Here is a 12,156-nt window from a genome sequence, read left to right as displayed (position 1 = left end):
ATTCTGCCTTTAGAATGAGAAAACAATCGAGTATCATTTTCATAAAGTTCCCTGGTTTCCAGCTAAAATCATATCAGTTTTAACTTCCTGATGTTTCTAGCAGCAGAGCAGCTGATTGGACCTTTAAACTCCTGCAGTTTCAGCTGGTTTAGACCAGATCCTCTGTGTAAGAAATGGAGGATCTGCTGGACTTTTTATACCAAATACATGTTGGCATAAAAGGAAATGTGATCATTTGACTTCAATAAACTGACTGCAATTATCAGATCATAAAGCAGAATTGAATCACATTATTTGGGAGATGTGGAAATGTTTAGGTTACCTCCAGATTTAATTAAAAACCTCATCTATAATAAATAACATATTCTCCATAGGATAAGTACAACATGGTTTGCTTTCAGCCACAGAATACAAAGAGGAAGAGTTGAGAGTGATGCGTATAAATCAACAAAAGGTTGGGTTGATCCCAGAGCTCTTATACTCAACACAAATATTGTTGAATCCCATCATGTCTCATGAAAACATGTTATTCCATCTTAATATCTAAGATAAAACTTACCGGCAGAAACAAGCATGAAGAAGATGACAGAAAGCACAACAGGCAAGTGTGACGGAGTCAAAACAACCATTTCCTCATATGGCACCTCAACCAGTTTAACTCTGGTTCAAATTAATCCTCTGAAGAACAACAGTGAACAGAGTTTAAATTTAATAATTTCTGTTCGAGCTCTGGTAGGATAAAAAAGAAACTCCAATTTAGGCTAACTATCTGTAATTGAGAGAAAATCTCAGTTTGAATAAAGGACTCACCTCGACGGCTTCATGGAAAAAGGTGGAGCTGAGAGGTGGAGCGTTCAGTGACAACAATACATTAACCTTACAGTAAACATGTAAACAAATGTCACTGTTTCCTGCTAAACACAGAGAACAACATCTGCATCAAGCAACAAACTGGAATCTGATCCAACATGAAGCTCCTTTAAATCCACCAGACATCTTCAGACTTTGATTAGGACATAAAGACGGACAACACCCAGACCTCTGAGGAGCTACAAAAGTGAAACTGTGCTGTAACAGAGTCAAAGTAAAGAAAGTTTTCTTCATCTGATCTGTTGAAACTCAGCATGTTGAATCTGCAGTTTTTGTTCCTGAAAGCAGAAAAACATCAAACTGGAATCTGTTCATACTGATGTCACTGGAACCAGTTTGGACCACAAACTGGAGCCTGAAGCAAACAGGAAGTTTGTGAGAATAAACATGTTAACTACAGTTAACAGAAACAACTCAAGATTTACAAACTGAGTTATTGTTATAATAAACATAAGCACTCACACCCCTGGCAAATTTAAATTTCAAATTAAATTAATCCTGTTTGCTTCCGATTGAAAACAGGACAGGTTTAATCAGTAGTTGGTGTAAATGTAAAAATTATTGACATGAACACTTTGATCAAAACTAAGACAAAATAAATGTAATTTGCCATCAGAATATGTCATTGACAGCTGACAGTGACCGAGCTCAGCTGTGACGTCTGTCAGCTGATCACAGTGTGACAGATCTCTGTGAGGCTTTCATGCTTAGAAAAGCATAAAAGCTTAGAAAAACCTTTGTGCAGTGAGGGAACATCTGTACAAACATCAACAATCTCTTGGAGCAGCTGACTCAGTTTTGCATTACTGGTATGTAAAACCAGTTTGACTGGTGATTGTTTTGGGTCATTTTTAAAGAGAATGCTGTGAAATTTTTACTTTCAAGCTCCAGAACAATGATCCAAAGCACATCAACAAGGTTCCAGCTGAATAAATCAGAATGGTCAAAGTTTGGGCTTAAATGTGACTGGGATGAACCAAAGAATAGAGAATAAACCTCCTGTGTATGGATCCAAGTCCATACACAAGATCCTCAGTAGAGATGATCTCTGACTGGTCAGACTCCTGGTCCTGATTCAGACTCAGTAAGTTCTGCAAGTCAAGAAGAAGAATTAGATTAAACATGTGACGTCATAGTCAGAGCCAAAGTCATTATAAAGTGTTTCTGTTGAGAACCTGGTTGTTTTTGTTTCGTTTTCCTTTTGTTGCCTGCTGCTTCCTTCCTGATCCACCAGATGGCGCCTGGAGGCTGCACCCCTGGAGAGCGCGGCTGTCGACCCCGTAGACACACCTGTGTCTGATTCTGACAGCTCCTAGGTGGCGCATATACGGAGCTGATGGCCGACACTTCAACGCCTGAGTGTTTGCCTGTTTTGGAAACCAGTGTCCACGTTCACTCTGTCTGCGATTTGAATTCTCTTAGTAATCCTCCTTGTCGTTACCTTTCTTCAGGTGGTTCCTATTAGTGATGGGCAAACGAAGCCTCATGAAGCTTTCCAGCCCTTTGCTTTGCATAAAGGTTCATTACTCGATGCTTCATTCATCACTCACTAGTGACATCTGCTGGTGAAACTCTAACAGCCTTGTCACTCAGTTGGATCATACTTTTAAAAAAATTGTAAATGCAATGTCACAAAGTTTTCATCAAACTCATGTTTAGTAACAGGATAATAAATTAAATCACATTTAATTGTCATGTTTTAATTATTAAAATAATTTGTAGCCATCTAATCCTTAACCATCACTGGTTGTGTTGGGTTTTCTTTTATGTCATGGACTTATTTGACAATGAAGATATGTTGTTTGCTGTATTGGGAATTGAGTGATTGTTGAGGCAGACTGAATACTTTGAGTGAAAAACTTGCTTCCTGAAAAACAGAATTTGTTTAAAATAATCTCGTCTTGGGAGTTGTAGTCCTGGTTTTTAACAGTCCAAATAAAGTTTGCCTCTTCCAATGGTTTTTAGTCTGTTTTTGATGGGTGAATCTGATGTATCTCCTGATCAAACAAAAATAATTAAGAACTGTTCAGATTTTAGGGTTAATTGTTTTTATTTAGGAACAGGACTTTTTTCACTGTTTCAGGTTTTAGACGGTTTCTTCGTCGGCAGGTGACCTCCCCCGCCTTGGAAAAAACTCGTTCACAAGGCACTGATGATGCAGGTGAACAGAGGAACTTCAGTGCCATACGGTACAAATGGGGATGCACATGTTTGTGTGTGTGCCAATACTCCAATGGATCTTCACGTCTCCTTAGGTTCATTTCGGCTCCACTTCAACAATGGCATCTGCTGTGGCATTAGAGCTACGCCTCTTCTGGTCCACTGCAGAATCTAACAGAGACCACAGTTCACCTATAAATAACAAAAAAATCATTACAGATAAAACACACCAACAACTGAAATACAGTAGTACAAATGTCACAAGAAAATAAAAAAGAAAACTCACAAGATTTGCTGGTGCCTTCTCCTGCATCTGCTGAATCCTGCAGCTGGTTACCTTCATTGTTTGCAATTAGTGCAGAACATTTTGCTTTCAGCCGCCGTACTGGATCTTGTGCCTTGCTTTGACTGACAAAACCAAGAGTTTTGAACCTAGGGTCCAGCAATGTGGCCATTGTCATGACACTTAATGATTCAATTTTTGCAATTTGTTCTTTGACACGCCTCAATAGGTTTTCAGACAGAAGTCTTGGAACATAACTTTTTATATTTGCCATCTTTGTAAGCACTGCATGGTGTAGCATGTTCATTAAAGGTATAACCTTGGATATTGACACCCTTTTCTCTTCAGAGAGCTCTGAAGTTGCTTGGAAAAATGGGAACAACACCGGTAACGATTCCTCATTTATCTCATAATCCTGAGAAGTCAGAGGGATTATATCAGTTTTGAGTGCTGTGAGGGCCGCAGCCACAGGTTCTTTTTGTTGAAACAGATGTTCCAACATGAGGTAGGTGCTGTTCCAGGATGTGTTCACATCAATTATGAGCTTTTGCAACTGTCTTCCCATCTGTATTTGAATCCCTTCTAGCTTTTCTTTACCTGTGGTGCTTGAGTGAAAATATGCCACAATTATTTTAGCCTTTGCGCGGATGTCACAGAGGGCAGGGATCTGGTCAAATGATTTTCGGACTAATAAATTCAGACCATGAGCAATGCAAATGGAGTGCCTGGACTTTATTACCTTAGCACATGCAATCATGTTAGCTGCGGCATCAGTCACCAGACAGTTCACCTTATCAGTAATTCCCCACTCCGCCATGTGATTATGCACCACCCTGACCAGATTCTCAGATGTGTGAGTGGAAAGGAAATGCTCCACTCCAATTAATGCAATGCCCAGTTTGTCATTGGGATCAATGAAGTGGCATGTTATGGGCCAGGTAAGCCTCCATATTGATGGACGTCCACATATCTGCGGTCAGGCTGACGGCAGACACCTTTTGGATGTCTTCTTTGGCTTTTTCTTTTGTAGTATTTCTCTTCCACCATCCTTTTTAATGCCTGAAATGAAAAGCAAAATAATGCATTTAAATAACTGAAATGATTTCCATTTACCACATTAGCTGGTATTTTTGACACATATAAACCTTTCTGGTAGGAAGAACATAGGTTGGATCCAGCAAATGAATGAGCTCCCTCATCCTCCACTACTGAAAAGGGTTGGGAATCCTTTACAATCAAGTTTACCACAGCCTCATCTAGCACATGCTTCCTGGAATCTGTAAGACACTTTCAAGTATAAAACACTTGAAATGACAATATTATACTGATAGATATATGAATGAAATAATTTTAAACACATAAAACATTGTCATACTCTGGCTGGTGTCTCCTGTGTTTAAAGTGTACTTATTTTCATGTAGGGCCCTGTAATGCCTAATCATTGATGATGTGTTGTTGTTGTAGACCAACACCCTGTCACACAGCAAACATTTCACCTGAAATAAAAAGATGGCGAAGTTCACACAAAGTTGCTATTAATGATGCAAATGTAGTCAGATCTTGTGCAAACATTGTACAAACCTTATTGTGATCTGTCATCTCAAAATAATCCCAGATCTGAGAGGTTTCTCTCTTTTTTGACGGCTCCGTTTCAACCAGTGGTGATGAAAACGGCTCTGCTGACGCGCCACCAAACCACCTACTACAACCCATGAAGCAACAGGGTTCATAGCGCTTTTACTTTGAAAAACGATACGCAAAATGAAGCAATGACGTGGCAGATGCAATGCGAGGCCTCGTTTGTTGCTGATCACGTGATTTTGCTCAATGTGACACAAGCTCCAAAGCGGGGCTTCATCGGCCACGCCCCTTTTTTACTCGGTACACGCCTCGAAGCCTCGCTTCAGATAGCCCATCACTAGTTCCTATTGACTTCTCGCAGCAGTTTATCTTGTAAAGCGAATGATTAGAGGTCTTGGGGCCGAAACGATCTCAACCTATTCTCAAACTTTAAATGGGTAAGAAGCACGGCTCACTGGCCTTTCACAAGGAGAGGGCTCCTTGTGAAAGCTCCATTTCCTGGATTCCTCTGTGAGTCCTCCTCGTGACGCCATAGGTTTTACCTACCGGATGCACGAGCCCTCTGCTGATTCATCTCCCTGAAGGCTCAACACTGATCCTGGACCACAGTTGGCCGTCAGCTCATTCTCCACTGTCAGAACCTGCCTGTCCGCCCTCCAACGCAGCCGCTACCGCCTCATTCAAGATCCTCCGTATCAGGTCTACCTTTGGAGCCTTGGACCATCACACCCAAGCCAACACGGAAAATTAACCCTGGTTTTGCTGTTCACCTTCCCCTTAGCCAGACTCGTCTGGAACCCAAGTAGGATCCATCTCAGTTCTCCTGTTTGTATTATTCTACGTCCCTTGAACGCATCACTAACCATTTACTCTCGTTGGCAGTCCTGGTTTCCCTTTCCCCACTTCCCCTGGATCTGAGCCACCATTCAACCTGTTCAATTATTTAAAATAAACTTTGCTCCTTTTTTTCATCTGTTCTCCTGGTTGTGTTCTTGCATGTGGGTGAAAAGACTTGAACCCATTATGACAGTTTCCTAAAGCATTCAGTCATTTTCCATCATCCGGAGCTGCAGAGATCCTCTGATCAGTCAGGAGAGGTCAGAAAATAACTAACATTCTGTTTAATAAATAGAACATTGGATAACTTGATTCTCATCATCCTGTGTTGATCCTTAAACAAGTGGTGTGAATGTTTGGCTAAAAGATTCTTTACAGGCTATTTAAGTTAGTGAATGCTAAAAAGTGAAGTACACAGTACAGATTTCTTCACAGATTGTCAGTCTTATGTTAAACTGTCACACAATGGTGACACTTAATAAATCTGAGAAAACAAACACATTGTTGCTAAAAGTTTCATACAGCAGCTCTAACAGGAAGTGGGTCTCTGAGTTATGTTCTGCTTCCTGTTGGAGCCATTGAACGAGGGGCGCCGCCAGGAATCTTGGGCCCCCTGACAAAAAATTAGATTGGGCCCCCTGTGCAGCTGCTGTTACAATTATTTGAGTCTATTTGACCCATAAAAAGCATCTTAATTTTAAAGCCTTGCTTTCTTTGGTCCAATACTGATAATTAGCACAATATTTACTGCTCATGAATTTAACACCCAACAGTCCACATCCAGTATGCAAGTAGGTTGCTTAAATTTTTCTATTAGTTTTAGATACTGAAATGTCTCCCCATTAGCAATAGTCAAAAGCAACATGCAAAGTTCACATAAAGCATTCCAGACTTCTAAAAATGCTAAGTAGTTGCATTTTATTCAAGCCGCAGTACAACTTTAATAAAAAATATGTTTTCTCCATATTTATTAAAGCTGTCACCATGTCAGTTTGTTATGAGACAGATAATGTGTGAAAACAATCAATCTCCTCCATGAATTACTATTACTGGTTAAAGTAATGCACCGTTCTGATGAAAACAACCAATCAGAACCAGGAGGAGGGTCTTAGCGCTGTCAATTAGCCTCATTCACTCACTGCTAAATGTGCTAATTTAGGGAGAAACAACTTATCTTTACAAGAAACCGTTTATCTGCCATCATTGGTAGCTATACAAACTAAACTGAGCATTCACAGTTTGAATCTGCACAGCTCTGTGTTATGCTAGTTGCAGAATAGCACAGAGCGAGGGGAGGAAGGATGAGTAGCACCACATGAGGTTGTGATTGACAGCACTGAAACTCTCCTGCCACTGACTGGTTGTTTCTAGACAACCCTGGGAGAAAGCAGAGGAAATAGATTACCTCTCATATCATACTGTCACAACGTAATGACAGTTTTAAAAAATATGTGAAAAAATTATTTATTAAAAAGTTGCAGCTTTAATTTCACTCAGGAGAGAATGGGTCGGGAGGGACGTGGGTTAGAGCTGCTGCTGACTGACTCATCTATTAAGTGGTTAAAGGTACAGGGAACAAGTTAAATGTATGAATATGCTGATAATTTTTTTCCTTAATTCATTAAATGCTAGTGAAAAGGAGGCAAACAGTAATCTGTAGCTAAGCTAATTAAGCTAAATGGTTGATAATCTCACACAGTCTGCTCACCTCTCTTGGAGAAAAACTGGGTTATAAATTAACACTCTTGCCTTTTTCTCTCTCTCTCCCCCTCTATTTTAGTTTTGAAAATCTGATTTTATAACTTTTCTGAGCAGCATAGTAACTGCTTCAGTCGCCGCTGTACTGAGCTGCAGCTTCTACCGACTGTAGCTGGAACGAACCATTTCATGCAGATCCAGGGGGGTTCAGGGCAAAAACAGATGTGTGTTTTTTAGTCTGGGAGGAGTAACATTAAATGTTTACTGTTAAAAGCAATCTTTGAAAATACAATATAATTAATTTTGTATTTGACAGGATCCCGATTTTTTATTGTATTTCTATGAACAAAATACAAATAACTAAATTGTGGAGGGCCCCCTGCTGGTCAGGGCCCCTGGAATTGTCTTCACTTTTCACCCCTTTACCCCTGCAGTACTTGACCGAATGGCATAACATTGGGTCTTACTTTCAGCTCTGGAGCTTCATGCCTCAGACATACCACCCACAAAACCTATCATTCATAAAATAATGTAATTATAATGTTACCTATTAAGTCTACAATAACACGATGTCCTGCAAAGTCTTGTAATTACACAAATAACCGTAAAATGTGTTGTACTTTTAGAAACATGACCGAGTGAGCGTTCTTAGGACCAAACTATCTGTGATGTCCTTCTCTCAGTAACCTTGTCAACAGTAGTTTGGTCAGCAGAAAGTAAACGGGTTGTGAACATTGAACGTACATTATACGATTCGTAGCTTGGAAAACGTTTGTCTTTGTAAGTATTTATGTTTTAGGATGACTCAGAAATACGTGCGGCTGTTGTGTTTTCTTTGATCCATATATTTTTACATAATATTTGAGTGTACCATTAATATATGCGTATCGGCTGTTAATGTATATTTTCTTCCGTTACATTTCAGTTATAAAGACCTTCTCAGTGTAGAATTGAGATGAACGTACTGGACAATTATGTATTTTTTTCCTTCTGTTGTATTTCAATTATAAAAATGTTCCGTTGTATTTCGGTTACCAAATAACCTGTGGCGGTAATGCGCTGCTAAAGTGTTTTTGCTAAACTGCAAACAAAACCTAAAAGTAAAAAACGAAGAAGAAGCAGGAGCCCTAAGCTAGCTCCACCTCCACATTTTCCCGCCTGTGCAGGTCACTGTCGTTTACTTTATTTATCATACTTTCTCCGCAATTCTAACTGACTGCTGTGTTTTCAGTTAAACTTCAGGTTTTTTGGTGTTTCCTGGAGATATTTTCTACTTAGAAACGTCGCAGGAATCTAAATTTTAGACGGAGAGATCGACGCAACGAGGACATGGTTTCTTCTCTGACGGCGTCTCTATTCCTGCTGTCTGTGGTCTTCTGGGAGTTTGTCACTGCTCCAGGTGAGATTCAGCTGTTCCCATAGAAACGCTCTTGCCTGTTGTCGCTGACGTCACTTAGGGCCGCCATCTTGGACCGGTCGGTCTGTTTGGCAGGCGCAAGCCGTTTTAACATAAATTCGGTTTCGTCTGACAATCCGTAATTACATTCCAGATATCTGAAAATGCATTTTGACTAGTCAAATGACGTCACTGGATCTGTCATTTGACGGGAAACATATCCGTAATTACGATTTAAGATATCTTCAACACAATTATGACTAGTCAAAATTACAATTTTAGATCTCTGAATTAAGAATGACGTGGAAGCCCCTTTGAGGTGTCCAAACAGTTGCCTGCAGAATTTTATGTTTCCTGCACAAAATTGTCAGTAATTGCCACAAATTAGAAAGAGCTCGACAATGTTGGAAATGCGAAGATAGCAAAACTTCATAAATTATAAGACTGCTTCTGATATCTGCAAAGAATTTCCTGTTTATTCATTTCCGACGAACCGGAAATGAACCCCAGCCTTAATGCGCCACTTTCATGTTGAAAATGAAAGTGGCGCATAAGGTGCTGTATTGATATTAGCTCGTCATCTTTTAGCTAACTTTACCTGCATCCACCAGCTTTACTAAACAGTCGGTTAGTTTGGGGGAAAAACTGTGAAAAGTTCTTTGCATTTTGCTGGTTTGCTGCCGTGATTCTAACACACCTGTGTAGCTCTGCACAGCAGCAGCAGCTCTCCTTCGCTGCCGCACAGGTGTGTTGCCCTGCATAGACTGGCGACCTGTCCAGGGTGACCCCGCCTCTCGCCCTGAACGTTAGCTGGAGAGGCACCAGCACCCCTCCCGATCCCTCTAAGGGACAAGGGTGTAAAGAAAATGGATGGCTTCCCACGCCCCCTCTGCAATGGCACGGCGCCCCCCCTATGGGACGCACCCCACAGTTTGGGAACCTCTGGTCTATGTCGATGTGTGTCTGTCCCTATCAAATAAACTTTATAATAATAATAAAAATTCAGCATCTGAGATTCATCCTGTGCAGTGAATCCGTCTCTTCTTAAAGACATTCCCCACTTCTTCCTCATATTGTCTCTAGGAAACCTTCAAAATTAAAACCGGAGCTTTTTGAGGTATCTTACATTTTATAGAGTGAAAGAATTAGATATAAATAATAGTCTTTGCCACCCGAGTAAACCGATGATGAATGTTATATAGTATATTTGTAATAACATATAATGTTTTATTTCTAAGGTCGGCTCTTGTGTCAGATAATCTGAATCAATGCCAGGAAATAATTAAAACTTTTTAAGATGGTCAAAACCTTGTTTGGCCTTCATCGTGCAGGCTGAACCCCGATGTTACACCGAGCAGCACTATAGCTAATATTAGCTTTACTTTGCCACTGGACATAAATACAATGTAGTAATATTCTAATCACAAAATATAAACGGTAATATGTACATCTTACTTGTGAAATGTTGTCTCACGCCAACAGTCTGTCAATCCGAACAAACATATCTGACTTCTTCTGCTGTTTTGGTTTAGCCAAGTAGGATAGACGACCTCTCCAAGATGGCCGCCATATTTCCTGCGTCCGATCAGCCAATGAGGGTCTTTTCTTTGTAGGGAAGCACAAACATGAAAATTTGAGCTGATGTTGATATCCAATTTTAATACTGATGTTATGGCAGCAATTACCAATATTTTACTTGATCAAACTTTTTCGTTGAGTACTTGATCAATAAAATAATTGTTTGCAAAATCCCCAAAAACACAGCCACACCACCAACATGTTATTGATGCTATTTGTTATGATATCAGGCCAGTTTCAGAAAGTACATCATTAATTAATGCTTCGAGGTGTGACCTCTGACCTCTGTGTTGTTCCCCTCCTGCAGATCCGGTCCCAATCAAAGCTAAAGCTGGAGCAGACGTCATTCTGCCCTGTAAAACTGCTGGGGACAAAGCTGTTGTCCAGGCAGAGTGGAGCAGACCCGACCAGACCTCGGCGCCGGTTCTTCTCTACAAGGACAAGAAGGTGGATGCAAGTCAGCTGGAAGCCTATAAGGGCCGCACGTCTCTGCTAGACGCAGAGAAAGGAGACCTGTCTCTGGTGCTGAAGAAAGTGGTGGACAAAGACGTTGGAAAGTATGAGTGCAGAGCTGAGCTGGGAGCAGGCGCGACAGGCGAAGCTGCGACAGGCACCGGCGCCCGCTCCGCTCTGAAAAGTGACCCAGTCAGCATCGTTGTGCTGACAGTGGAAGGTCAGTCTTTATGTATCAGAACCAGGGGTGAAAGTAGGCGGGTACGGCAGGGTACTGCGTACCCCTAAAAGATTTAGCGGGGGTACGCAGTACCTGCAAGAGAGGGGAGCGGCTGTCTGCTGTAAAAAACGGGTTCACTGTGCAGCAGTGAGTTCACCCACTAATCAGCCGAGACTGATTAGTTTTTCAAGAAAATCTAAAACACGACTTAATCAGTTAATTAATAACTTTTTTCCCATTTCATATTGTTTCTGAACTGTTCGTGCTTTAGGACACAAACTGAAAACCGCCAGGAGGCTGAGACCAGCAGGTCCTCCTCTGATTGGCTTAAAATGTTCGTAACTTTATTAAAGAACAAAAAATAAATCAACAAAAGGTGCTCAAATTAGTGAGCCAACAACAAATGTAAAATATAATATCCTAGAGATATTCTGGTAAGTGATCCTAAGTACAGAAATCATTCAGTGCTGGAGTATATTTATAATATTCTGTAAATATTCAGAACAGACAGGTTACTGCTGTAACTGACGGGAGCTGATTTTGTTCCTGTGGATGAAATGTGTGGCAGATCTGGACAGGAAGCTGAGGACGGAGCAGGACGTCTCTGTTTCAGAGCTGAGTCTGTCCTCTGCTTCAGTCACATCAGCGTTTCCAGTGTTTGGATGTAAACCTGTCCCGTCTGCTGGCTCCTCTCTGCAGCCAAGACCAGCCACGGAGGAGACGGCCTGAGACCCAACGTCGTCCTGCCAGTGGGCCTGCTGGTCCTGCTGCCTCTGACCGCTGGACTGCAGTGAGCCGCTGCAGCCACAGGTTGATCCTGCAGCTTCATCCTGCAGGGGGCGCTGAGACTAATTTTTAATTAAATGTTAACTTTAATCTCACACAGCAGATTGTTCTACATCATTGCTTTAACACACCTGAATGAGCTTAAAGCTTATTCTGAGTTTACACATGAAGGTGATGTTTTAACATTTAATAGTAATAATGTGTTTATAATAACATCCATTGCTTAGATTAACTCCATGAGTCAAATGTTTTAGTGATATTTATCATTTTATAAATTGCTAATTATAAACTGTA

General features: G+C 40.9%; 1 protein-coding gene and 2 pseudogenes across 2 annotated transcripts; 1 reads left to right on the top strand and 2 right to left on the bottom strand.

Annotated features, from left to right (window-relative positions):
* Nucleotides 1–2,901: 2,901 nt before the first annotated feature.
* LOC148154404 (zinc finger BED domain-containing protein 4-like) lies at nt 2,902–3,620 on the bottom strand (annotated as a pseudogene).
* LOC106912237 (E3 SUMO-protein ligase ZBED1-like) lies at nt 3,620–5,427 on the bottom strand (annotated as a pseudogene).
* Nucleotides 5,428–8,123: 2,696 nt separating this feature from the next.
* On the top strand, nt 8,124–11,385 carry LOC106928567 (uncharacterized). 2 transcript variants are annotated; one of them, XM_088015718.1, is made up of 3 exons: nt 8,124–8,209; nt 8,661–8,828; nt 10,711–11,385. In XM_088015718.1, the coding sequence occupies exons 2-3, from the start codon at nt 8,759–8,761 to the stop codon at nt 11,142–11,144; spliced, it is 504 nt and encodes a 167-aa protein (XP_087871844.1). In that variant the 5' UTR covers nt 8,124–8,209; nt 8,661–8,758; the 3' UTR covers nt 11,145–11,385. The 2 variants fall into 2 exon arrangements, with proteins under 2 accessions (XP_087871844.1, XP_087871845.1); XM_088015719.1 differs by lacking the exon at nt 8,124–8,209 and having other exon boundaries at nt 8,588–8,828.
* Nucleotides 11,386–12,156: the final 771 nt, after the last annotated feature.

Source organism: Poecilia mexicana, unplaced genomic scaffold, assembly GCF_051168715.1.
Source record: "Poecilia mexicana isolate PSO_F unplaced genomic scaffold, ASM5116871v1 scaffold_18, whole genome shotgun sequence".
NCBI lineage: Eukaryota > Metazoa > Chordata > Actinopteri > Cyprinodontiformes > Poeciliidae > Poecilia > Poecilia mexicana.
The sequence above is the reverse complement of the archived record's forward strand: the minus strand, read 5'-3'. Positions and strand labels throughout refer to the sequence as shown.

Coding starts and splice junctions, on each gene's coding strand:
- LOC106928567 (XM_088015718.1), top strand. CDS start 8,759: ATGGTTTCTTCTCTGACGGCGTCTCTATTCCTGCTGTCTGTGGTCTTC. Junction 8,829..10,710: donor GGAGTTTGTCACTGCTCCAG/GTGAGATTCAGC, acceptor CCCCTCCTGCAG/ATCCGGTCCCAATCAAAGCT.